A 26,819-nucleotide genomic window follows, 5' to 3' on the forward strand; every position below is an offset into this window, starting at 1 on the left:
TTTTCCCTTCGTTTGTGGACTTAAGTGCAAAACACATCAGCTGTCTGTGACCAGGCGAAAAAACCTTTCCAAGCCAAACCTTCATATCATGACCACTAACCGTTGTCACTATATTAGCTAATGTCAAGTCAACATAGCTACTAGAACAAAAGTGTTAGTAAACCGCTACAATCATGCCCTTACAGAAAGTTTTGAACCTGCAGCCAAAGTGCAGTAACTGCAGTCGACTGTGATATTTTGGACTCAGTGATTGCAGAATAACTGCAGTGTACTGTAGTTGAACTGTTTATATTGCACTGTGACTGCAGTTGCACTGCAAAATTACTGCAGTAAATATAAGTGTTATTTTAGATGCAGTATTTGCAGCATACTGCAGTTAAACTGCATTCTAACTACAGTTATACTACATGTACTGCAGTTCTACTGCACTCTGACTGCAATCTTTGCCATAGGTCCAGACAACAGGCCCTCCGATTTGACACATTGAACTCTATCTGAGAAGTAGTTGGTGAACCAGGCGAGGCAGTCATTTGAGAAATCAAGGCTATTTAGTCTGCCAATGAGAATGCAGTGGTTGACAGAGTCGAAAGCCTTGGCCAGGTCGATGAAGAAGGCTGCACAGTACTGTCTATTATCGATCGCGGTTATAATATCGTTTAGGAGCTTGAGCGTGGCTGAGGTGCACCCATGACCAGCTCGGAAACCGGATTGCATAGCGGAGAAGGTACGGTGGGATTCGAAATGGTCGGTGATCTGTTTGTTAACTTGGCTTTCAAAAACTTTAGAAAGGCAGGGCAGGATGGATATAGGTCTGTAACAGTTTTGATCTAGAGTGTCACCCCCTTTGAAGAGGGGGATGACCGCGGCAGCTTTCCAATATCTGGGGATCTCAGACGTTACGAAAGAGAGGTTGAACAGGCTAGTAATAGGGGTTGCGACAATTTCGGCAGCTATTTTTAGAAAGAAAGGGTCCATATTGTCTAGCCCAGATTATTTGTAGGGGTCCAGATTTTGCAGCTCTTTCAGAACATCAGCTGTCTGAATTTGTGTGAAGGAGAAGCGGGGGGGCATGGGCAAGTTGCAGCGGAGGGTGCAGAGCTGGTGGCCGGGGTAGTGGTAGCCAGGTGGAAAGCATGGCCAGCCGTAGCAAAATGCTTGTTGAAATTCTCGATTATTGTAGATTTATCGGTGGTGATAGTGTTTCCTAGCCTCAGTGCAGTGGGCAGCTGGGAGGAAGTGCTCTTATTCTCCATGGACTTTACAGTGTCCCAAAACTTTTTGGAGTTAGTGCTACAGGATGCAAATTTCTGTTTGAAAAAGTTAGCCTTTGCTTTCCTCACTGCTTGTGTATATTGGTTCCTAACTTCCCTGAAAAGTTGCATATCGCGGGGGCTATTTGATGCTAATGCAGTATGCCACAGGATGTTTTCGTGCTGGTCAAGGGCAGTCAAGTCTGAGGAGAACCAGGGGCTATATCTGTGCTTAGTTCTGTATTTTTTGAATGGGGCATGTTTATTTAAGATTGAGAGGAAATTACTTTTAAAGAACAACCAGGCATCCTCTACTGACGGAATGAGATCTATATCCATCCAGGATACCTGGGCCAAGTCAATTAGGAAGGCCTGCTCGCTAAAGTGTTTTAGGGAGCGTTTGACAGTGATGAGGGGTGGTCGTTTGACCGCGGACCCGTTACGGACACAGGCAATAAGGCAGTGATCGCTGAGATCCTGGTTGAAGACAGCGGAGGTGTATTTAGAGTGTAAGTTAGTCAGGATGATATCTATGAGGGTACCCATGTTTACGGATTTAGGGTTGTACCTGGTAGGTTCGTTGACATTCTCCAGTCTCTTAGTGTTTTTCTTTCAGCTCCAACAATGTGTCCATGTATGCTTCCTTGTCTTTCATTTTCTCCCTCCACCTCCTCTCTCACCAACTACATTTCCTTCTTGACCCTCTTTTCCACCTCCTCTCTCTCTCTCCCTCTCCTTCTCTTTATTTTACATTTCCTCCTTAACTCTCTCTACCTCTTTCTCACTCTCCTTCATCATATCCTTCAATCCTTCCAACTCCTCCATCAATCTTTTCATGTCTTCTTCCCTTTTTCTCTCGATTTACTCTCTCTGTGTCGTCTTCTCCTCCATTCTCTTAATCCACTCTCTGACTCTTCATCTCTGTTTTCCACTTCTCTTCCAACTCCACCTTTATCTGCCTCACCTGTTTCTCTCTCTTCTCCTCTATTTCCCTCCTTCCCAGCTCATCTCTCTTGTTTATCTTCTCTTCCACAGCCTCAATTATCTCTCTCACTTTCTTCATCTTGGTCTTCCACATTTCCTCTGTCCCCACCTTCACCTGCCCCACCTCTTTCTCTTTCTTGTCCTCCATCTCTGTCATCACCCTCTCTATCTCCATCTTAAGCCTGTCCTCCATATTGTTCTTCACACGCCCCACCTTCCTCTTCTCATCCTTCTTCACACACTCCACCTCCACCTTCCTCTCCTCCATATCCTTCTTCACATGCTCCACCTCCACCTTCCTCTCCTCCATATCCTTCTTCACACGCTCCACCTCCACCTTCCTCTCCTCCATATCCTTCTTCACACGTTCCACCTCCACCTTCCTCTCCTCCATATTCTTCTTCACACACTCCACCTCCACCTTCCTCTCCTCCATATCCTTCTTCACACGCTCCACCTCCACCTTCCTCTCCTCCATATCCTTCTTCACACGCTCCACCTCCACCTTCCTCTTCTCATCCTCCCTCTTTCTCTCCACTTCTTTCTCTCCTCTTTGCTACCCCTCTTTTCTATTTTTATCTTCTCCTTCAATCCCACCAACTCCTCTCTCACTTTCTTCACCTGCTCCCTTGCATTCTCTTCCACATCCATTTTAATTCTGTCCATCTCCTTCTCTTTCTTTTTCATAATCTCTCCTGTTCTTGTCATCTTTTTCAATCTCTCATCCACATCCACTTTCAACCTTTCCACAATCTTATTCCTCCTCTCTAACTTCTCTTTCTCCTTTTCCAACTCCAACTTTCCAACTTTCTCCAAAATGTCCAGCTTCTTTCTCTTCTCCAGTTTCTCTTTCTGTCCATCCAGCCCGTTGTCTTTCATATCTACCTCCTCCCTCTTCTCCTCCTCTTCACTGACCTTCCTCCTCACCCTCTGTTTGTCTTTCTCCACCTCATCTCTCTGCCTTGCTGCCTCCTTCTCCTTCCTCTTTACCTCCTCCTTCCTCTTCTTCATTTTATCATTTGCAAACTCCACTCCCTTCTCCAACACCTTCTGCTTTATTTCCATCTTCTCTCCCTCCTTCTCGATCTTCTCCAGCAGTTCATAGAGAGCCTTCACAGTGTCCTCCTTCATCTCTGCATCCAAACTCTCCTTAACTCTCTCTATCTCCCCCTTTCCATTCCCCTCCTCTAGCCAACATGTAGTTCACTCCTCCCCAACACTGGGCGTTATGATGCTTAAGAATTATGACATTATGATGCTCCAGAATGATAGCCCCAGAGTTCTAATTCCTAATTCCTGATCCTGTGCCTAATCCCCTATCTAGACTACCATTTTGTTCTCAAATATGCCTCTACACCAAATATTATTCTAAATAAATATATAAAGAGAGTGGGATCTTTTAAGTTAACTCTGTTCCTCCAACAGGGGTCACCATTCCAGTATGTAACAACTTACATTTTAGTCATTTAGCAGACACTCTTATCCAGAGCGACTTACAGTTAGTGAGTGCATACATTATTTTTTTAATACTGGCCCCCCGTGGGAATCGAACCCAACTGAGCTACATCCCTGCCGGCCATTCCCTCCCCTGGACCAATTGTGTGCCGCCCCATGGGTCTCCCGGTCAAGACAGAGCCTGGATTTGAACCAGGATCTCTAGTGGCACAGCTAGCACTGCGATGCAGTGCCTTAGACCACTGCGCCACTCAGGAGTAACTGAAATGGAGGGGCACAACAATCTTTATGTAGAATAAGGGCATGCTTCCAAATCATTCAAAGTAGCTCAATAATGTATTTTCTTCATTCTGAAATTGAGCATGTTGATTTGTTAAATATAAGAATAATTTCCAGCCTACCAGCCTTTAGCAATATACACTATATATACACAAGTATGTGGACACCCCTTCAAATTAGTGGATTCAGCTATTTCAGCCACACCTGTTGCTGACAGGTGTATAACATTGAGCACACAGTCATGAAATCTCCATAGACAAACATTAGCAGTAGAATGGCCTTACTGAAGAGCTCAGAGACTTTCAACGTGGCACCGTCATAGGATGCCACCTTTCCAACAAGTCAGTTCATCAAATTTGTGCCCTGCTAGAGCTGCCCCGGTCAACTGTAAGTGCTGTTATTGTGAAGTGGAAACGTCTAGGAACAACAACGGCTCAGCCGCAAAGTGGTAGGTGGTAGGCCACACAAGCTCACAGAACGGGACCGCCGAGTTCTGAAGCGTGTAGTGCGTAAAAATCGTCTGTCCTCACTACCGAGTTCCAACACTTACTACCGAGTTCCAAACTGCCTCTGGAAGCAACATCAGCACAATAACTGTTAGTCAGGAGGTCCATACAAAAAAATGGTTTGTCGAGATCGGTGTGGAAGAACTTGACTGGCCTGCACAGAGCCCTGACTTCAACCTCATCTAACACCTTTGGAATGAATTGGAACGCCGACTGCGAGCCAGGCCTAATCGCCTAACATCAGTGCCCGACCTCACTAATGCTCTTGTGGCTGAATGGAAGCAAGCCCCGCAGCTATGTTCCAACATCTAGTGGAAAACCTTCCTAGAAGAGTGGAGGCTGTTATAGCAGCAAAGCGGGTACCAACTCCATATTAATGCCCATGATTTTGGAATGAGATGTTCGACGAGCAGGTGTCCAAATACTTTTAGTCATGTAGTGTATCTTATCTCCATATGAACTTACAGGACATTATGCATACACATATGAAGATATAGTAGATCTGATCATGCTTTATTGTTAGATAGTGTGTTGGTGTATACACTTGAGAATTCATCTGAACTCTAGTAACCTTAAGCCTCACCCAAGGTAACCTAGACTGCAGCATCAGAATCAATGGAACAGGTGCTGGTCTTAAAGGGACAGTGCAAATAATGTTTGTTACCAGTAAAATATATATATCTTTTTTTTTATTATCACAACTTTTGAGTTGAATTTACACATAGCTTTTTTTTTGGGGGTCCCCATTAGGTTTTGCAGAAGCAGCAGATACTCTTCCTGGGGTTGGCAAAAAAACAAACAGAAAACATGACAAGTAACAAACACTGATACACTCACAAAAAAGAGAAAAAAAAAAGAATAAAAACAATACAACAACAAAAAATGTGTGTGTTAGAGTGTGTCTGTGTGTGCGTATGTCCCCTCACAGCTTTACAACTCTTCTTAACTTTTTCGATAAAGAGAAGCTAATTTAAACTGATATGCTGTTGAAATAGGTCAATGAAGGCTTTTTAGAATTACACAGTGTCTTTGAACTTTTTATTGCTTCATTACGTCCAGAAGAGCCTTTCATGCAAAGAGCATACTTGCATGCCCTGGTGGTAGGAGTGCATCTTGGCTTCCAAAAACAGTTATTTATTTCCAGTCAATTGGTTAGTTAATTAAATTAGTTTTGCTTGTTTCCGAGTAGTCACTTCAAACCTTGTGCTCTTAGGCCCTGTCACGATTTCCTCCGAAGCTGCCTCCCCTCCTTGTTCGGGCAGGCTTTGGCGTTCGTCATCACTGGCCTTCTAGCCACTGCCGCTCCATATCTCATCATTCCATTTGTCTTGTCTTGTCAATTACACACACCTGGTTCATATTCCCCTCATTAGTACATGTATAAGTGTTCCCTCTGCCCCCTTGTCCTTGTGGGTTATTGTTTCATGTGAGATGAGTGTAGCTACCTGTACTTTGTATTGCCGGGGTATATTTTCCCTGTGTGCCTCTATTTGTTCCAGTGCGCCTGTTTTGCGCACTGGACTGTTGACGCTATCCAGCGTAACTGTGTACTACGGAATAAACTCTGTATTCTGTGATTTATCCTCCTGCGCCTGACTCCTTCAAATCACACTCTCACAGGCCCCTATTCAATCAGTTGCAGATAAAGGGAAAACCACACTACAGATTCACTCAGAATGTACTGTGTCAGAGTTAACCACAGCCTGCAAGTTGCTACTGTGACTGTTGCCGCGTTCAGGTGCTAGTCAAAACTCAGAAATGTCCGACTTGCTAACTGGTTGAACGCGGCACATGTATAACTACAAGTTAGTGAGTCGAAAATGTCTCTGATATTCCCATTGGATAGGGACATAAACCACACAAGTCCTTAGAATAAAGCATGCACATTCTGAGGAAACCCACAGTGTGGTTGACCTTTATCTGCAATTGATTGAATTAGGGCATAAGTCTTTCCCACACCCCACACACCAGGAGCCAGTGCTGACAAATTCTGCCCTCTAGCTGTTGAAATGACAATGAAACAATGAAACAGTGGAGGTTTGTACATTTTCAGGTGTTCAAGCCTCAACTTGCCATACTGTGTTCAGAGGGCTGAGACAGTCTCTTAGAAATGCAGCCCCCAGTTGTGGCACGTTGCCATTATCATCACATCCCTGCATTTTTCTGTCGAATTCAATGTTGTCTCCAACAACCTAAAGGAACAACAATATCATGAACATTGCTTGAAGATATAAAACACATACACACACGCATGTGTGGAGACACCTACAAACACACACAGACACACACACAGTTGTGCAACATTCAAGATGTCACAGACGTTCTCCTCATTTCTGTCAGCCCCCAGAGTTTCCAATAGTTTTGATAAGTAGGCTAATGATGGGCCTAAGTTTCAGGGAAAGGGGGCAAGCTGGGGGATAAGACTGATCTGATGCAACTGCTTTAGGCTATACATAGGCCTACATAACAGGACATGTCATAGCTTAAGAGCGTAGTGCCAGTAACCGAAAGGTCTCTGGTTCTAATCCCCGAGCCAACTAGGTGAAAAATCTGTCGATGTGCCCTTGAGCAAGGCACTTAACCGTAATTGCTCCTGTAAGTCGCTCTGGATAAGAGCGTCTGCTAAATGACTAAAATGTAAATGTTATAAATTGGCTAAAAAAATAGCTATAAATAGGCCAATCTATCCTTGCATAGGCATATTCACACTGCTTTGCTTTATTACATTTACATTACATTTTTGTCATTTAGCAGACGCTCTTATCCAGAGCGACTTACAGGAGCAATTAGGGTTAAGTGCCTTGCTCAAGGGCACATCGACAGATTTTTCACCTAGTCGGCTCGGGGATTAGAACCAGCGACCTTTCGGTTACTGGCACAATGCTCTTAACCACTAAGCTACCTAACTTGGCCAGGTCGCAGTTAAAAAAAAAAAAATCAATTTACAATTCTAAGATATTAGCAATGAATACTATAAGGCTATTCTGTAGGTTATCAATTGAGGTAGGATACCGTTTACATAACTTCCCCTGTCATCCTGAATGAAGATAAATGGAACTGTATTTCCAAGAACAATGTAGCAGGGGGCATTGGCCTCGAATTTTTCCCATGAGAAAAAAGTCCTTGCATCCATAGCTCTGTCTATGAATTTGAGAGTGCTTACATTTCTCCAGTCCCATGCCTCAACTTTTTAGCTAAACAGTGGCGGGGTGTGCTTTGATATTGTTTCAACCGCTGATTGACGCTTTAACATCTCGCCTCAAAACGCCCACCTGGTCCCCACCCAGAAAGCACGCAAGTAAAGCCTTGGCGACACAGGCATAGACCGCTGAATGCTAGAAGCTGGCAATACCGTGACTGTGTAGCCTAGCCTATGTTGCGGTACGCAGTGTGAAGATAACAGGCTGAATACCGCCAGATAAAGCAAACTTATTGGGAAGACGCGAATGTAAGGTCTGTCATTGTATCAGTTGTTATTTAATTTAGTTGAAAGTTGCATTTTTTCACAGAACCACAGGTTGGGCTATCCATTAATTATCTTTCCGAAATGGGACTGAATGACTGATAGTCGTCACATCTCGGAAATGAGAGCGGATCTTTTTATTTCAGGACAGATCTGCCAGTTCTAGCGCACCTCAGGATTTACTAGAAGAGGACAGCGAGTTGTCATCTTCATATCCTAATAGTAAGGACGCACCAACATAGACCAGACGTTATTGTAAACTGCATGTGCTACTTGACATGATTCAATCGATTTTATTTACAAGTGCTGTTAAATTAATCCTGTCTCGTCTTAATTCACATGATAGAGCAAGGAACAGAATACATTCCTCTTGTTCTGAGTTAACTTCAGGTGAGTTCTTTTGTAACGATGTTTTCCTATTATTATGATGAAGTATTATGACATTTGTCATTGTATCATTTCAAAGTTAATCAGATCCATTTATTACATATAAACTGTAACAGAAACCTGTAATTTAAATGGTAATTGGAGGTATTATCAACAGTAAAAAAATAAATACAAAATTAAACATTATGGTGCATTGTGAGAAACATGGTAAATTAGGGTGCATTGTGAGAAAATTGCTGTATTTTGATCTTTGGAGCGCCAAACATCATTTTGAGCACTAGTGGGTTATGGTATTGTTGTTTCTGGCTCATTAACATATTTTGAGGCATGCCTTGTAAGGGGCTATATTTGTTGCACCCATGAGGGGGGAATGCTGTACCAATTTAACTCCCTATGTGGTTGTAGTGCCCCATCAATTTAAAATATAGAGATTTAGAGAGTTTATTAGTCAAATGCACAGGGTTGCAGATGTAAATGCAGGGTATAGTGAAAATCTTAAGCACCTATCTCCAACAGTGCAGGTCAAAGGGAAGTGGAATGAACAATAAAACATTTAAAAATATATATATGTAATAATAACAATAATAATATATACATATTTACAACTGTAACATGATAAATGACCATTGGGGGCAGGGGGCAGGGTAAATGTCTGTTGGGGTGGGGGGGATGTCCATAGGGGGAGCAGTAGGGGTACAGGGGGAGCAGGTAGCTGACTAATGGTGGCTATTCAGCAGCTTGATGGTCTGGGGGTAGAAGCTACTGGCCATTCTTTCAGTTTTTTGCCATGATGCTCCTATAATGCCTGCGCCTGAGTGATGGAAGTGGGGAGAACAGTCCGGATGGCTGGGGTCCCTGATGATCTTCTTGGCCTTCCTGCTTGTAGGTGTCCTGGAGGGCAGGCAGTGGGCATCCAATGGTGCATTCAGCTGAGCGTACCACCCTCTGTATCGCTGTCGTGCCTTCTTCACCACTGTGTCTGTGTAGTTTGACCATTTCAGCTCCCCGGAGATGTGTACACCGAGGAACTTAACGTTTTTGACTGTCTCCACGGCGGCCCCGTTGATGAGAATGGGGGCGTGCCCAGCCTGGTTCCTCCTGAAGTCCACAATCAAGTATTTTGTTTTGCTGATGTTAAGGGAGAGGTTGTTTACCTGGCACCACATCGTCAGAGTGCCTACTTCCTCCCTGTAGGCCGTCTCGTAGTTGTTGGTAATCAGGCCTACTACTGTCGTGTCATCAGTGAACTTGATGATGGAGTTGGACGCAGTCGTGGGTATACAGGGAGTACAGGAGGGGACTGAGGACGCACCCTTGTGGGGCCCCCGTGTTGAGTATCAGTGTGGAGGAGGTAGTTGCCTACCTTCACCACCTGGGGGCGGCCCGTCAGGAAGTCCAGGACCCAGTTGCATAGGGAGGAGTTCAGACCCAGCGCCGTGAGCTTTTTGGTGAGCTTAGAGGGCACCATGTTATTGAAGGCCGAGCTGTAGTCGATGAACAGCATCCTCACATATGCATTCCTCTTGTCCAGGTGGGTGAGGGCATTGGCAGTGCAATGGTGATTGCGTTGTCCGTGGATCTGTCGGGACAGTAGGCGAATTGGAGACGGTCAAGTGTATCGGGGAAGGAGGAGGTTATGTGGTCTTTGACTAGCCTCTCGAAACACTTCATGATGACGGAAGTGAGTGCTACGGGTCGGTAGTCATTCAGTTCAGCTACTTTCCTTTTATTGGGCACAGGATGATGGTGGACATCTTGAAGCAGGTGCATGGGAATGATAGTGGGTAAATCTATCTATAAGGACAGATTGGAGTGGCAGCTAGTCTTAAACCTTAAATGGTTGAGCATTTTGCCGTGTCCTTTTGGTCTGTTTTGCCCCGTAGTCGCTGCCAGTTTGGAAGCCTTTGTTAAGGCCTCTAGAAGTCATTCATATGCTGTAATGTGTAAACACTTTACCTAGCAGCCAACCTGCTTGCACCGATCCCTTGTAATTACAGTAAAATACTGTGAAATACAAACCCCTCCCCTCAATGAATTTAGTTAATTCATCCATTCGTTCATCCATTCATTCCAATAACGGTAGCATTAACTTTTACAGTGTAATACAGTCAATTCTACGGTATTGTACTGTGTCATTACACAGTACTTGCTTTGATACTGTATTTATATTAAAGTAGGTGTACTGTAATATTAAATACAGAATGTTACTTGCCACTGAGCTGCCTGTAAAATACTGTCAAATTCATGGTAAGCCTTTTACAGTGTAGGTATAGCTATTTAGTCTCGTTAATTCCCATAGATAGGGCGTAATTGTGAGAAATGGAGCCAAACAGGGACCTGTTTATAGGATACAATAACATCAGTGGGATGTATTGATTAGCCTAGTGTTTAATGCCATTATTTATTTTACTTCCATGGCTTTGGACATGATGACATGGGGTTAACCGACTCCTTTCAACCCCACTGGCAAATCAAAGTGTTATATGTGTGGTAGGTGGCTGTGCTGTACAGGGCATTCAGTTGGAACGTGAGCCTTTCTCCAAAGACTCTTCTATGAATGTAGGTCTTACTAGAAGACCTACAGTAAGTCATAAGAGACCAAGCCCACTTCCCTATTGATCTCAGTATTCTTCAGGCAGATATTCTACATTACTTATCAAAAAGCTTGCCTTCCTCAGCCCTTAGTTGAAATATGATAATCGTTTGCCCTCCTTCCTGTGAGTGACATAGTGATCAAACGAATGAATAAATGTAGTTAGATTGATGTGATATGATATTATGATTGATGTGATATGATATGATTCATATGACAACAGTTGAGGTTAGACCCATATATCAATTTCTCCATCCCATTGTGTTCGCCAGCTCTGTCTGTAGCGTATGTTTTAAAAGTAGTAACTTAATTGAACCCGTCTTGGTTTCCATAAGTAACCAACATTTACACACAGTCCTACACTCTTTTTAAAAAAAGTTCCAAAAGTTCCTCTACACAGGGATAAGGGTTTTACATGGAACCTTTGTCATCCAAGAAGGTTCTCTGTGGAAGAAAGGGTTTTAAAAGGGTTCTATGGGTTCTACCTGGAACCATTACATGTTATTCTACAGACACAAGCTGAAGAACCATTTAGTGTAGATGGAAATGCACATCTGACAAAAAACCTGTCCTGAATGAAATACTTGTGAAATGAGACACAATTAACCTGACATTCAAATATAACAGGTGAGATGTTAATATCTTCCTGAACCAAAATGTATGAACATTAATAGATATAGGTGTTATGTAATAGTTACAAAGGTGTCATAAGGTCCTGAACTAGAGATGTAGGCCTGCTATGGGATATTTGAGTTGAATGATCTAAGGCCTGATAAGTGAGGTCAGTTCAGAAGAGGACAGGCATGGATTAGCCTATAGTACAGTAGTTTCTAGTTTGGCTGTCATGACTCGTGACATATTAGGCCTGCGTAACATGGCTGTATCTTTTGTCAAATCTGGATCCCTTGACACCAATAGAGTTTCCTCTCTCCCCTCTGTCAGTAGAATGTGTGCACCGAGATTTGTAATAAGGGCAAGTCGAGGATCACACCATTCCCATACATTAGTGGAGTGCTTGGTAGTGTACCTGTAATGGCTGCAACTTTCCCAAGACTCAGCTCCAGGCCTTAGCTCCCAACCTCAGCTCCCAGCCCTCCCAGATCAAGGGTAAAATAAAGTAATTGTTAATCCTCAAGGGATTAGGAACCCATGAGTGATTAAATGTGACTTCTGTCTTTAGAAAAAAAAAAAGGACAAATTACTATACCACCTTCGTCTGGGATCTTTACAGTGGGCTCTTTTAAGAACAAAGTCCAGATTACATATCTCTATTTCAATAATCTTTATAATAACGGATTAATCACTTTATGATCACGGAAAATATTGCATTTCTCAGACGCTTAGCATCCTCCGAAACAATGGAAGTCCTCGGAATACAGTTACGTCTACGTGTAATTCCGAACTTCCCAGGGAACGTTATACAATCCTACAATCCTCATCAAAGTGAAACTACAGCCAGTTCTTATCACAAGCACATATCCCCCTGACAGCTTGAGCAGAACAGAATCCATGATGTTTGGCTCTGAGGGTTGGGTAGACAGACAGACAGACAGACAGACAGACAGACAGACAGACAGACAGACAGACAGACAGACAGACAGACAGACAGACAGACAGACAGACATGTTTGTTCACTGCCTCTGCAGTTAGCGAGTGGTGTTTCCTCTCCTCAAAACAACCTCCTGGGACTTGCTGCTACTCAGTGATGTCTATGCATCAGCACATCCTCTTTAGACTGTAACCAGATATGTGCTTCTTACCAGAGCACTAACATCTAGACCAGCTCCACCTTACAGACCTGTATTTTATGGATAGGAAGGAAGGAAGAATACATTTTGTCGGATGATGTTCTTACCAGCTGCACAATTACCGGATTGTGTGTGTGTTTGGCACATTTGAACCACAATATCCTAAAGGAATTGCACCGCCATGTGGTTAAAGGTAATCTTTATTATTCCATATGGAAATTTGGTTTGCAGGCAGGATGAATACACACCACTCAATAAAAAACATAGACAATGTAAATAAAAATAAAGATATGATATGGGAGAAAAAAATCTAAATATTTTTCTTCCCCCCTTCTGTAGGGCCTGAGACACAACCCTACACCCCCGTTGCAGAACGGTGGTACGGCCGATAGTTGCATGGCCGAAAAGCCTCCTGAACCTGAACCGGTCAGCATCCCGATGGAGGAAACCATCTGTAATGGGGGAACACAGGAGCCATCTCTGTTGACAAATCTGAAGAAAGTGGAGAACCACATCACAGAGGCCCAGCATTTCTCCCATCTCCCCAAGCGTTCGGCGGTGGACCTGGAATTCACAGAGCTCTCCTACACCATCCGGGAAGGGCCGTGCTGGAGAAAGAGAGGTACAGTAACATACACCACATTGTCTGTCTACGATCCTCAAGCGAACAGATGTATGGGGCAGGACTTTTTCCTGACCACGTACCCTGACCAGAAAAAACTCTGGGCCTTGGTTATGGCCTAGAACTAGGGCCCTGAGTTTTTTCCTAGTCAGGTATTGTTGTCAGGAAAAGCTCCTGGCCCCAGTTGATGCTTCCTAAAACGTTTAGTACCAATTTGTATTACCTCCTCTGCCATATATAGTAGGCTGGATTTAGCATTTATTTCTTGGTGATAGCTGTCAGAATAGGTGAGAATTAGAGATACCTCAGTGTCTAGATTTGCATTGCATGATTACATAAATGTATGTAGACAAAAGCAAAGACAGAGAGCAGATGAGCTCTCCACTTATTAGTGTGCTGTACTAGGGGGAGGGGTCCTTCTTAGGACAGTAATGAGAGGAGAACTCATGCATTAGGACTTTGACCTTAAAGGGCAACTCCACCACTTTTCAAACTCATTTTCATTTTCTCCAGCACAATACCATTGCCTATATATGTGAAAACTGCACATTTCTATGTTTTGTAGAAAAACATATAAAGTTCAAACGTTGACATGACATCATGAAACGTTCAAACACTTAAAAACAGTGACTTTCAAGCACTATGAAATTCGTGGTGACATGGGTAGAAACAAAATACACTCCCTCTGGCTAGAAACTAGTTGCAGGTTTTGAAAACTCTTCTTTTAATCCTAGCCTGTGATGTCACAGAGAAGCATTTTTTAAAGAACTTCCTTCTTATCTTTTTTCACATATGTAGACTGGCATGGTGCTGGAGATAAGGAATATGAGGTTAAGAAGTGGCTCTTCTGTCACAGCAATTACAGTAAATAATTCACCAGCTAAGCTGTGTGCCCACAGAAAGCTCTGCAGGAAATGGGCTGTGTTTATGGTTTATGGTCAAGACTTTAGAAAATTATGTTTACCACTTTTCTGTCACCAGTGTCATGCCAAAATGAACCATTGACTATTGACTATTGACTCAGGATTTAGGATTTAGAAAAGTCACATTACATTTTCTCTATCAGTCACTCACATGGCAAGAAATCCACATCCAAAGTGGGTAACATCTTAATTCTCTCAGGTGTGCAAGATAATCTGATTAACTGTCTGCACACTCTCTCTTTCTCTTTTCTGTTTTTGCTCTCTCTCTCTCTCTCTCTCTCTCTCTCTCTCTCCCCCCTTATAATAATGACTAGCCCGATGAGTTCCTGAGATAGAGGGAGGACATAGAGGATATTAAATTAGACTTCATTACAAAAACAAGACATCTGTGGGGTTCCTGGGATTTTTATGAATGATGAATAGGACTTCTAATGGGCCCTGAGTTTTCCTGACCATTTGACCTGGCCAATAAAGTATCTATGCCCTATACTTATAGCCTACAGTAGTCAGGGCTTGGGATTTTTCTTGGTCAGGTCACATGGTCAGGTAAAACTCAGGGCCAACGCATGTTATGCTTCTGTACATGTCAACCTCACTACTCTTCAGATCACAGTAATTCAAAAGGTTTCTGAAGATATCACAAAGATGCATTTAAGCCTGTTTGAATACAATCCAGTTTGTTTGTTGGTATTTTACCCCATTTTACTCCACAATTTTGATCTTGTCTCATTGCTGCAACAACCCAACGCGCTCGGAAGGTGAAGGTCGAGTCATGCGTCCCCCCGAAACATGACCCGCCAAACCGCACTTCTTAACACCCGCCCGCTTAACCCGGAAGCCAGCCGTACCAATGTGTCGGAGAAAACACAGTTCAACTGATGACCGAGGTCAGCCTGCAGGTGCCCGGCCCGCCACAAGGAGTCGCTAGTGTGCAATGAGCCAAGTAAAGCCCCCCGGCCAAACCCTCGACTAACCCAGACGATGCTGGGCAAATTGTGCGCCGCCCTATTGGACTCCTGATCACGGCCGGTTGTGACACAGCCCGGGATCGAACCCGGGTCTGTAGTGATGCCTCTAGCACTGCGATGCAGTGCCTTAGACTGCTGCGCCACTCGGAAGGCCTAGAGAGTAATTCTTGTTGACCAAAATGCAATCATGACCGACACAGCCCTACCTTGAGTCAGTGAGACAGGTGATGTGGAGGTTAGCGCTGGGTTGAATGCTGTTCTGTAGTTGCTCTGTGTGTACCCTGTAGGCTTTGTGTAAGCGCAACGGTGGCCTAGACGGCTGAGGTCATCAATAATGTAGCAGACAGAGTGGAAGCGAAGGGTTCAGTGTAAAACACTGTAGCACAGAGGATGCTTGTGCTCCTCCGTGACTCTCTAAAATAATGACAGGAGCAGGGGAAATAGTACATAATGTGAAATTAGAAATAATGTAGTGAATATGGCCTTGTCATTTACAAACAATATGTGACCCTTTCAAAATGACAACCAGATTGAATTGACACATTCTCACAAAGATAAAACTAAGGGGACTTTTGAGTGTCATGGTACCACACATTGAGTGTGTCCATGTCCCCTGGCCTACCCTAGGAATTTGACAGGCTTGCAAACAGTCGGCAGTTGCTTTGAATGGCCATGTCCACCCTAATCCACCTCTCACTCTGGGGCTGCATCCGCATTGCTGACAGACAGGGCTAGATCAATATAGGAAGAGTTTTATGTCCCCCATCGTCAAAGAAACAGGAACAAATCAGTTGATTCTTACCCAGCAAGTCACATGAATTTGGCTGTGTCACAGCCAAGGAATTTAAGTACAGCTAATCTGTTGATAATAGATACCTGGGTCAGAGAATAACACTAATTGACTGAATGTAGATTTTGTACTGTATGTTTATGTATGCACCACTGTACATTATGAAGGTTTAGTGGAGCATAGGTTCAATGTAAGCACAGATGACTGACACAGAGATATGCCAGCTGGCACATAGACATGCTAGTAATCTGTCATGAAACCCGTGGATTTACCATTGTCACCCAGTCATAATTAGGCCCAGGAGTTTTTCCAGGAGTTTTTCCTAACCATATGACCTGACCCTAGTTATACAATAATTAAGGGCAGACCTGAATATCTGCATTTTCAAAGCCATGATCAAATCTCACGCTAGCTGTCAAAGAGACTAGTAGACCTGTAGCTCAGAGCTGGCAAAGCCCTGATCTTTGACAAAAAAAATTACTTTTACACTCCCCTTACTAACTAGGCACCTTCCCAAGAGCCATGAGCAAACCTTGAATAAAACACTTTCCATTGTCAGTGTTTGTCATTTTAACCCCGGTCCAGTCTGTGTCATATAGGCTGGTTCTCTCATTCTACACAGGCTCTCTGATATCTCATAATGGAATGTCAGCTGCATTGAAGGTTGTTTGAAATGTCACTGCCTTATTTAGCATTGCAGTGCAGTCTGAATCAGACTTTGGAGAGAGCACTCGAGAATAAGTGGCAGATTCAAATTCGATCACAGCCACGGAGCACATACTGTGTTTCTCAGTCTGATTCACATGCACACAGACTCAAACACACACACACATACACACATGCACACCATTCATCCATCCATCCATCCATCCACTGCAGTCTCAATGAGCCATTGAGTGATGTGGTGCAGCTGGCTGCTGATAACCCTTTTCTAAACAAAGAAACGTGAATAAGTCGCATACATGCATACAGCATACAGCTGAAATCCTGCCTCAAAGGTTTTCCTTAAAAGAGACAGCTAAGCTGCTGTGCTGTGTGAGGAGATAATGTGGAGAGATGTGTGAGTTAATAGAAGTGTGCTTCCTGGGATGGAGTTTAAAAAGGTCTTAAGCCATGGGGAGCTAACTGAGACAGGAAAAGTACCAGTTTTCCTGCATAATAGCAACATTGTATTTTGGCAGGTAACAATGTCTTACACTGTCTTACACTGTTTGTGTGTGTGTGTGTGTGTGTGTGTGTGTGTGTGTGTGTGTGTGTGTGTGTGTGTGTGTGTGTGTGTGTGTGTGTGTGTGTGTGTGTGTGTGTGTGTGTGTGGACTTGTTGTCCTATCTTGTCAGGGCCAGAATGTCCTGACACGATAGGAAAACAAGAACATTTTTGAAAAGTCAGGACATTTAGCATGTCCTGGAAAGTCAAAATGCTATTTCAGGTTTAAGGGTTAGATTTAGGGGTTTGGGGTTAAGGTTAGGTTTAGGGTTATGTTTAGGGTTTTGGGAAAATAGGATTTTGAATGGGAATACATTTTTATTCACCAAAAAGTCTTGACAAGCAACGTAAACATGGCTGTGTGTGTGTGTGCGTGTGTGCGTGCATGTGCATGTTTCATTCATTACCCTGCTCTGGTATTGTGATGGTGCTGTCATCACCTCACATCACAGAGATGAGGAACAAGATGGAACTAGCTAATAGGAAATGCCACTTTTGACATACTTTCCCCCCCACTTCCAATCTATTAAGGCATGTGGAGGGAGAGGATAGAAGAACGCCTTTACAAACACCTTAAGAACACCTTACGGCAACTGCAAGGAGTATTCATCTGATGAGGTGATGAGGTCACTCTTGGGGCTGGCTGCACAGGAAATAAATATTCCCGCCCGAGTCGCCTGCTGAGATCACAACCGTGATTCATGCGTAGAGTTAATGACCCTGCTGTGCTTCCCCTGAGCTGGGCGACAACGTTGCCTCCTGGATGCTGTAGTTTGTTTTACAAGTGTTCTTTTTTAATTAAGAAGGAGGATTTATTGACTGGATGCAACAACAACGACAACAAAAACGCCCAGCTTGAAAACTGAATGTAGAAAGTAAATACCTTGGTCGCTGCTGGATGAGCTCAACTCAACACTCACATTTTACCCTCACATTTCATCAACAACAGCTTTAACCTTTGGATATCCTCTTATTCTTTGGGATAGCATTGGGATGCTGTCACGGTTTCGGCCGAGGCTGCTCCTCCTCCTGGTTCGGGCAGGCTTCGGCGGTCGTCGTCCCCGGAGTACTAGCTACCACCGATCGATGTTTCATGTTCGTTTGGTTTTGTCTTTATGTTGTACACCTGTGTCTTGTTAGTCCTCGTTAGTGTCCTATTTAGTTCTCGTTAGTGGTGTTTGTCTTTGTGTGTGATTGCTCATCTGTTTCATGTTGGAGCTACGTACTTCCCTCCAGTGTTTTGGAGAGGGTTTTCGCACATGTGTGTGCGCCTTTTGTTTGACGCCTGTGTGCGCCTTATTTTCGCCTTCAGGCTTATTGTGCTTATTTTCTACGTGATTATTGCACTAAAGTCTTTTGGACTGAGCTTCTGCGTCCTGCGCTTGATTCATGCACCACACCCACCTTCAGCACCCTGTGACAGATGCTATGTCAGCCATGTTTAAAGACCGTTATTGACCATGCATCAACTCCCAAACAATGTGCCTATAGCACTTTATATCACATTCCCTGGTCATCAATAAATTAAATACTTCTCTAGGCTAGGGAATCCTTCCCTCTGTTCTGGATCAGCTTTCCTAGCTGAAAAAAACAACAACTAGGTGACACTGATGATGATGTGGACTGTAGTCGCTTGCTGTGACCAAAACAAAAAGAAACGTCGCCCCGTGATTGGTGGTTGCTGCTCCGAGTCCTTTGACGTTTTGGCTGAGCTCTTGGAGAGATCACTCAGAGTTTGCCTACGTCAGCAGTGCTGCTCTGTAACTGAGCCCCTAGTACCGTAGGGCTTTTAGCTGAACCCATAGCCCAGGTGGTGCTCCTTCGCCTGGATTTGAAAGTCTGAACACATGAGAAGGTGTGTACTGTATGTCTTAGCGGTCACTAAAGGTCATTCTCAATGGCTAATGTCCCATTAGACAATGGTAGCGTTCCAGGTCTTCGTATTTTTGTAGTTGCGCTACACAGCTGATGGGATCTCACAATGCCTGGAGAAGTGTTTAGAGTCTCAGAAACCACATTAATATGATACAGAAATCTATAAGATGGAGAGACACTTGCATCTCTAAATGCTTGCCATCACAGGAAAACAAATATCCAAATTTTACTGCTAAGGTGCAGCACGACTGCAATGCAGACTACCTGGAACATCACTGATGTGTCCCATTGTTGAAGCAGCCATAAAGAAGGTCTCAGTAATTGGACATCAATAACCTGGAGCTGCAGCGACTAACACGCTTATAATTAGCAGACCTGAGCAGGCACCCTGGAACAGGTCAGGAGCTGCAAACCCTGCTCTTCTGAATATCAATGTGTGAACCTTTGACGGTAGTAGTGATTGAGGTGCATTTCTATTCAAGGAGAAAGTTATGTTGCAGTCTAGGCTATGAAGCAATGAATGGGGGGTCTGGTGATATACTTTTGTGGTGAGTATCTTTATTGACATGCTTTGTGAATTCGAATGGACCTTATCCACACTGAACATTCCAACGCGGTTATACATCTTACACAGGCAGAGCTATTTTTCCTATGCCAACCAATGTTTAGACAGCAATTTTTTAAGAATAAGTGAACTTTGGTTAGTTCTGCCTGTCGGTGCAAGATGTATAACCATGTTGGAATGTTCAGTGTGAATAAGGTCCATTCGAATTCACAAAGCATGTCAATAAAGATACTCATCACAAATGACATGTGATTGACTTCTACCTTCTATCCCATTAGACATGATTTCAAGTCAACATGATTTCAAATCAACATGGCCACAGTATAATTAAGTTCCACACATGGGCCCTGTACATACTTAAGTTGTACAACTGATGTACAACACATTTGGCACAACGGTTGTGATACAACAGAGAGTTTTCTGCACAAAAATAATTACACCAGTGTGGAGACACCACTCAATAGTTGTCTTAACAATTTTATGCAGACAAAGTTTCCTTTGTATCAAAAAAATATCAGTTGTATCACAACCATTGTGTCAAATATGTTGTACATCAGTTGTACAACCTGAGTGTGAATGGAGCCATGGAGCAGTTGATAGACTTGATACAGTAATCAATAGAAAAAGTTTTGACTCTACTCTTGTATTTAGGCCAGTCTGTATTTAAATCTACTTGATCTATTACTGAAATTAATGGAATTAATTCATACCATTTGTGACATTGATGGACCTATTCCTTACACAATAGAAAATCCCTCCAAGAGATCAGTGAGATTGTAAGTGTCTGGTCTTTTTCCAGGTTTTAAAGCCTTACTGAAATGCCTTTCGGGGAGGTTCTGCAGCCGAGAGCTGATTGGAATCATGGGGCCCTCAGGGGCCGGCAAGTCCACTCTGATGAACATCCTGGCTGGCTACAGGTGAGAGTGCTGCTATCATTCTTTTGCATAGTTTTTTGTTTTAAAGGAGACTGGAACACCACTCTACCTTACGTATATTTTGATGTTTTATTCAGATATATCAGAAAGGTAGAAGGAGATAGGTGTAACAGGGTAAAGGGTTGAAGCAGTGATTGAATCCCGGTCTCTGTGGGTCCTACATGTGCATATGAGCGGGAAACGTTACTGCTCAGCAACAGCTCTGCACTGCTTTTGCATAGTTTACACTACCTGCAAGCACTTCTTTTTGCTTATACAAGTATTTATCCCCATTTTCAACGAACACCTCGTCTGACATCTATTTCCCAAAAAGTGCTCCTGCTCTGTTTCATTCCACTGTGATTGGAATGTTAACTCATTGTATTTTTTACACACATAGCATTATTATTGTAAAAACTGGAAGCATCTACAGTAACTGTGAGGAAGGTCTAGTACCTAGTAGTAGGTTTTCACAGTACCCAAACCAATTTTGGGATGTTTTAAACAATTGTATGATGTGTTTGACCATGGGAAAAGAGCCACAGTGGAAATAAAAGTATGATAATGTGGGTTTGATGGAAATGAACCCATGTGTTTATTATCAATCATCATGTCACTGCACAAGGAGTAGTCAAATTAATATGTTTGTATTCATCCATTCTCCACTCCTGTGTGTCCTCCTTAGGGAAACAGGCATGAAAGGGAAGATCCTGGTAAATGGGAAACCCAGAGATCTCCGCACATTTCGTAAGATGTCCTGTTATATCATGCAGGATGACATGCTGCTGCCGCACCTCACTGTCCGGGAGGCCATGATGGTGAGAGAACAGGGTTGTGTTCATTAGGGAACACAATGGAAAACATTTAAAAACGTTTTGCAACTGAAACAAAAATGATTATTGGTCAAATCTAGGTAGTCCCTCCCTGTTTCAGTTCGTTTTCTTCCGTTTGGTGCCTAATAAACATGACCCAGACATGTTCTTATTGGGAGAATAGGTTGTTTGTTTATGGTTTGTTATTATGCAGTAATGATGGACTAATGTGAGGTGTAGAAGAAAGTGGTGACTGCTGCCATCCACTGGAAGAACTGCAGTGTGAATAGTGGAAATCATACATTTTCAGTGGATATCGTACATTTTCATGACTAAAACGGAGCTAAATTACTGTATTCTATGGATTTGATGTTGTTTCAGGTTTCGGCCAACTTGAAGCTCAGTGAAAATATGGAAGTGAAAAAAGAACTGGTGAGTTGGATAGAAATGAACAGCTTGCAGATGTGTGAAATTATACATACAACTGTGATTTGTGTTTACCTACTAATGGTAGAACATTTTATGTGTGTGTGGGTGCCTGTTTGTGTGTGTGTGTGTGTGTGTGTGTGTAGGTGAATGAGATCCTGACTGCTCTAGGGCTCCAGGAGTGTGCTCACACCCGCACCAGCTCCCTATCTGGGGGGCAGTGTAAACGGCTGGCAATCGCCCTTGAGCTAGTCAACAACCCCCCAGTCATGTTCTTTGACGAGCCAACCAGGTAAGAGGCTCACCATGTCCGCCTGATCCGTCAACGATGGGACAAGACAAGCCCTTGTACATTCTTGTTGGTGGTGTAGTGTGGCAGTGTTACTTGATCTAAGTCCTGGAGGGCTTTCAGATATCAAGATTTCAGTCCATTTGAGATAACAGGGCCTGGAGGAAAAACTCCTGGTCCTACTGATGATGTAACATGACCTCCACCTCCACCATGGATTAAACCCCCCTTGCTACAACAGACTATGTGGAATGTAGCCATGCACTGAAAGTGCCTTTCTAACTGCCCCTCAGGGATTAATAAAGTTGTATGGAATTGAATTAAATTATTTACCCATCAGTACCCTGAGTTTTGGGGCTGGAATAAATTGGACATATATAACCTGTAGTGTTATACTGTACATTCCATATTCATTTGAAATAGAGGTTGTTTCTCAACTAGCAGTATCCTGCTGGTCCTGCTTCCCTAACCCTCTCCTGTCTATGTCTGTTTCCAGTGGTCTGGACAGTGCTTCCTGTTACCAAGTGGTTTCCCTCATGAAATCTCTAGCCCTGGGGGGACGCACCATCATCTGCACCATCCACCAGCCCAGCGCCAAGCTCTTTGAGATGTTTGATAAGGTACAAACAGGTCTCTCTCTGTCCACTTCAATCCATCAAATGATTAGACAACACATGAACACAGAGACAATACAGAGCAGTGGCAGTTGTCCCCTGGGTGTGGAAAGGAGTTTTTCCTAACCACGTAACCCGACCAGAATAATTCCAGGACCCTAGTTGTATTCTATACAAGTTTTTTTCTGGTAGGGTCACGTGATCAGGAAAAACTCAGGTCCCCACCCATGGACCAGCTGTGTCTTTCTCTCCACCTGATGTGTTGTCTTGTCCTTCCACAGCTGTACATCCTGAGTCAGGGTCAGTGCATATACAAAGGCACCGTCCCATACCTCATCCCCTATCTGAAGAACCTAGGGCTCCACTGCCCCACCTACCACAACCCGGCAGATTTCAGTGAGTTCAATGGGACCTCAGAACAGAGCACACATACTCAATATCAATTCAATATCTTTGTTCGTCTTTTGCCCCACATTGCAGACCTCTGCCATGTTTTGTTAATACCCTCTTCATAATGCCTTAAAAATGCAGTTACATTGCCTTATTAGCTATGCATAATGGGTTTTAGTAAGAGGCTATTCATAGAAAGTGTTAACAGGATTTTCTCTGTCCCAGTCATCGAAGTGGCATCAGGGGAGTATGGAAATTGGAATCCTATTCTGTTTGAGGCAGTCCAGGGTGGAATGTGTGCCATAGAGGAGAAGAAGAACTCATTTGACAAAAAAGACACATCCTCTGTTTGTCCAACAAAGTGCCTCAAGGTGAGTACTAATGTTACATACAACTAAGAATCACTAAGGAATAAGCCCCATTGACTGACACACACACACACAAACAAACAAACACTTTAGACAGTGACACTCTGCTTTGTCTTGACACTCCCCCGTCTGTCTCTTTTCACAGGACTCAGGAGCCATTGAGAGCCATTCATTTGCCACAAGCACTTTTACACAGTTTTGCATTCTCTTCAATAGAACGTTGATAACAATATGTCGAGACCAGGTATGTGAGTAGAATTACAAGGGCATTCCTCGGGTAGCTGGGTGCTAAATGGTTGCAATAGTATGCATGTAAAAAACTTTTTGGGCAAGTTTTAAGACTAGCCATGGATTAGTGGAAAAGGCACTTTTATATTAGATTCTCCATTGAGCATGCTTTTAAACCTGCCCTATACATACATCAGTGTCATGAGGATGAGTGAATTGTATAAGAGAGGAAGGCATGCATGCCGTGAGTCATTGTGAGCGTTTCTGTTTCAGGTGTTGACACACCTAAGGCTGATGTCACACATCTCTATAGGAGTACTGATCGGCTTGCTCTACTTGAACATCGGCAACGATGCCAGCAAGGTCTTCAACAACACCGGCTTCCTCTTCTTCTCCATGCTCTTCCTCATGTTTGGAGCTCTGATGCCCACCGTGCTCACATGTGAGTTGACAGTATTGTGAGGGGGACTTTTGAGGTGCGTTAATCAGCAATATGGCTTATAGGCATTCAAAGTGTGTACTGGTGTTTTACCAGGAGGAACTTTGCAGTCAATGGTTTCATCCTTAAATGGCACCCTATTCCCTGGTCAAAAGTAGTGCACTCATATAGGGAATAGAATAGAGCCATTTGGGATGCAACCAATATGTTTTATGTCTCTGTAAGCCTTTTCACAATGCATGTTCTTAGCCTAGGACCTAGGGCTATCATTAACCCTAGGTTTAAACAGGCTAGCTTACCCTGAAGGGTCACACAAGCATTTGTTAACTCTGCTAGGCTAACTGAAACCAGTGTCAACTCATCTTTATTTATTTAGTCAGGATAGTCATTGGATAGTCCATTCAGCAACAAACATCATTGTTTCCCAGGGATCCCCTAGGATCCATGACATTGGTAAGTATGTTAAAGATTTGATTCTTCTTTGCTGTTTCTTAATGTCTGACCTGCAGTTCCTCTGGAGATGTCAGTTTTTCTGAGGGAACATCTCAACTACTGGTACAGCCTGAAGGCTTACTATCTGGCTAAGACTATGGCTGACATTCCATTCCAGGTGAGTTGGTCATCCAAACAAAGCAGGAACACAGCAGAACGTGTGTGTGTGTGCATACATGTTTGTTTGTGTGGTTGTATGTGTGTATGCATGTGTGCAAGTGAGAAAGAGAAAGTGTGTGTGTTTGTTTCTCAGAGAACCCAACAGCATAATACAAATAGATACAGCAGTGCCACCCAGTGTTTATGTACAGTACGGCCCTCTCTTCCCCAGGTCCTCTGCCCCATCATGTACTGCAGTATAGTGTACTGGATGACAGATCAGCCTCCGGAGGCCATCCGCTTCCTGCTCTTTCTGGCCCTGTCCATCTGCACGGCCCTGGTAGCCCAGTCACTAGGGCTCCTGGTTGGTGCTGCCTCCACCAACGTCCAGGTACCTGCTGGAACGAACTAAATACTAACTAATGCTAATGTTTCACCATCTAGCTAATTTTCTTACCACTTTGAAATGGCACATGTAGCCTTCATGGGTGCACGTCTCCTAGTCAGTACACACAGCAAGAGGGATTTTATTTATTTTTTCCTAACTGAGCGCAACTTAAATAACGTAGTGACTTATTTTGCCAATCGGCTTGCATGAACAGCCGGATCTACTTTTTGTCCACGAGCACCAATCAAATGACTTGTCGCTTGCAAAGTGTACAGACCATTAGCCCCTCTACCTTTCTATCTTTCCACAGGTGGCCACTTTCGTCGGCCCCGTCACTGCCATTCCTGTCCTTCTCTTCTCTGGTTTCTTCGTCAACTTTGACACCATTCCCAAGTACCTGCAGTGGAGCTCCTATGTGTCCTATGTCAGGTATGTCCCACTTGTGCTGGAGTCTGGTCTAGTGGTAGCTGCTGACCTTGAACTACACATGACATGACCACTAGCGGTGGGGGTTCGACCCCAGAGTCCAACGCTTTACGTCTTCTACCTATAACTGTCTCCACTACTCACTTCATGCCTGTCTATCTCAATAAAATAAGAAAAGAGAGAGGGGGTAAAATGTCCCAATGCAACACTGATTGTTTCCATCTTTGCATTGTATTGACCTTTAAATAATAACAACACAGGTACCAGTCATCTGGTTTCATCTAGATTTTAGACCAATCAGTCTGTGTTGTCTCCCAGGTACGGCTTTGAGGGGGTGATCCTGTCCATATACGGGATGAATCGTACCTATCTGTATTGTCCGGGGAAAGTGTGTAAGTTCCAGAAGCCTGAGGAGGTCCTCCAACTGTTGGACGTGGAGGACGCCAAGCTCTACATGGACTTCATCGTTCTGGGGATCTTCTTTGTGATCCTCCGATTCGCCACCTACCTGGTGCTGCGTTACAAGGTCAAGTCAGAGCGATAAAATAAGAAAACGTGGGTCCCACATCCAGTTTATATATCAATACCATAAATCGCTGCTCGGAAAAACTGGAATATATCACTTTTCTCTGTTGAAGTCATGATGAGACCAGAGAAGAGACATCTTCTATCAAACATAAAAAATTTACCTCAGCAAGTAGGACTCCAAGCATCTACAAGCATATATATGTACAGTAGGGTGGGACTGATGAGGGCACACAGACTGTTCAAAGGACAGACCTGCAGGAAAAACCAGAAACAGAGAATGTTTACATATCATTTAGCCTTGGCATAGCCAGAGGACATTCTACTGTTGCACTGGAGTGTGTCTGTTTTTAAAGACAGAATTAATGAGTATTGTAATCATGTGTTGATTCAATTGCCTCAACTGAACAGAACTATTCACTTTTCTTCCTACTATCTTTCACTCATCTATGGTTTCGTTTCAGTTTTGAGAACTAGAAAATAAATATTACTTATTTGACATGTTTAACATTTATGAAAAACAAATCTATAGATTATTAGGCTATTAACTTGTTTTATACTGTCTGAAAAATGTACCTTTCTTTAAAATGGATGATTCCCCTAATTATATATTTTTGGTTTCTGTAATCAATTTTCAAAGCCTGTCAATATATAGTTTATTTTAATTTTTTATTATTTCTTATTTTTTATTTAACCTTTATTTAACTAGGCAAGTCAGTTAAGAACAAATTCTTATTTACAATGACGGCCTACCAAAAGGCAAAAGGCTAGGATTTAAAAAAGAAAAAAGAAAAA

General features: G+C 43.2%; 1 protein-coding gene across 1 annotated transcript; it reads left to right on the forward strand.

Annotated features, from left to right (window-relative positions):
• The first annotated feature begins 7,815 nt into the window (after positions 1-7,815).
• Positions 7,816-26,614, forward strand: LOC121567361 (ATP-binding cassette sub-family G member 4). Its single transcript, XM_041877359.2, has 17 exons — positions 7,816-7,927; positions 8,084-8,159; positions 8,284-8,327; positions 13,005-13,287; positions 20,414-20,531; positions 21,214-21,346; positions 21,722-21,772; positions 21,913-22,058; positions 22,552-22,675; positions 22,951-23,065; positions 23,285-23,430; positions 23,573-23,671; positions 23,929-24,097; positions 24,604-24,704; positions 24,918-25,076; positions 25,384-25,502; positions 25,818-26,614. Exons 4-17 carry the CDS (start codon positions 13,062-13,064, stop codon positions 26,041-26,043), a joined length of 1,932 nt encoding a protein of 643 aa, XP_041733293.1. The 5' UTR covers positions 7,816-7,927; positions 8,084-8,159; positions 8,284-8,327; positions 13,005-13,061; the 3' UTR covers positions 26,044-26,614.
• Positions 26,615-26,819: the final 205 nt, after the last annotated feature.

The sequence above is a fragment of the Coregonus clupeaformis genome, chromosome 6 (genome assembly GCF_020615455.1).
Source record: "Coregonus clupeaformis isolate EN_2021a chromosome 6, ASM2061545v1, whole genome shotgun sequence".
Lineage (NCBI taxonomy): Eukaryota > Metazoa > Chordata > Actinopteri > Salmoniformes > Salmonidae > Coregonus > Coregonus clupeaformis.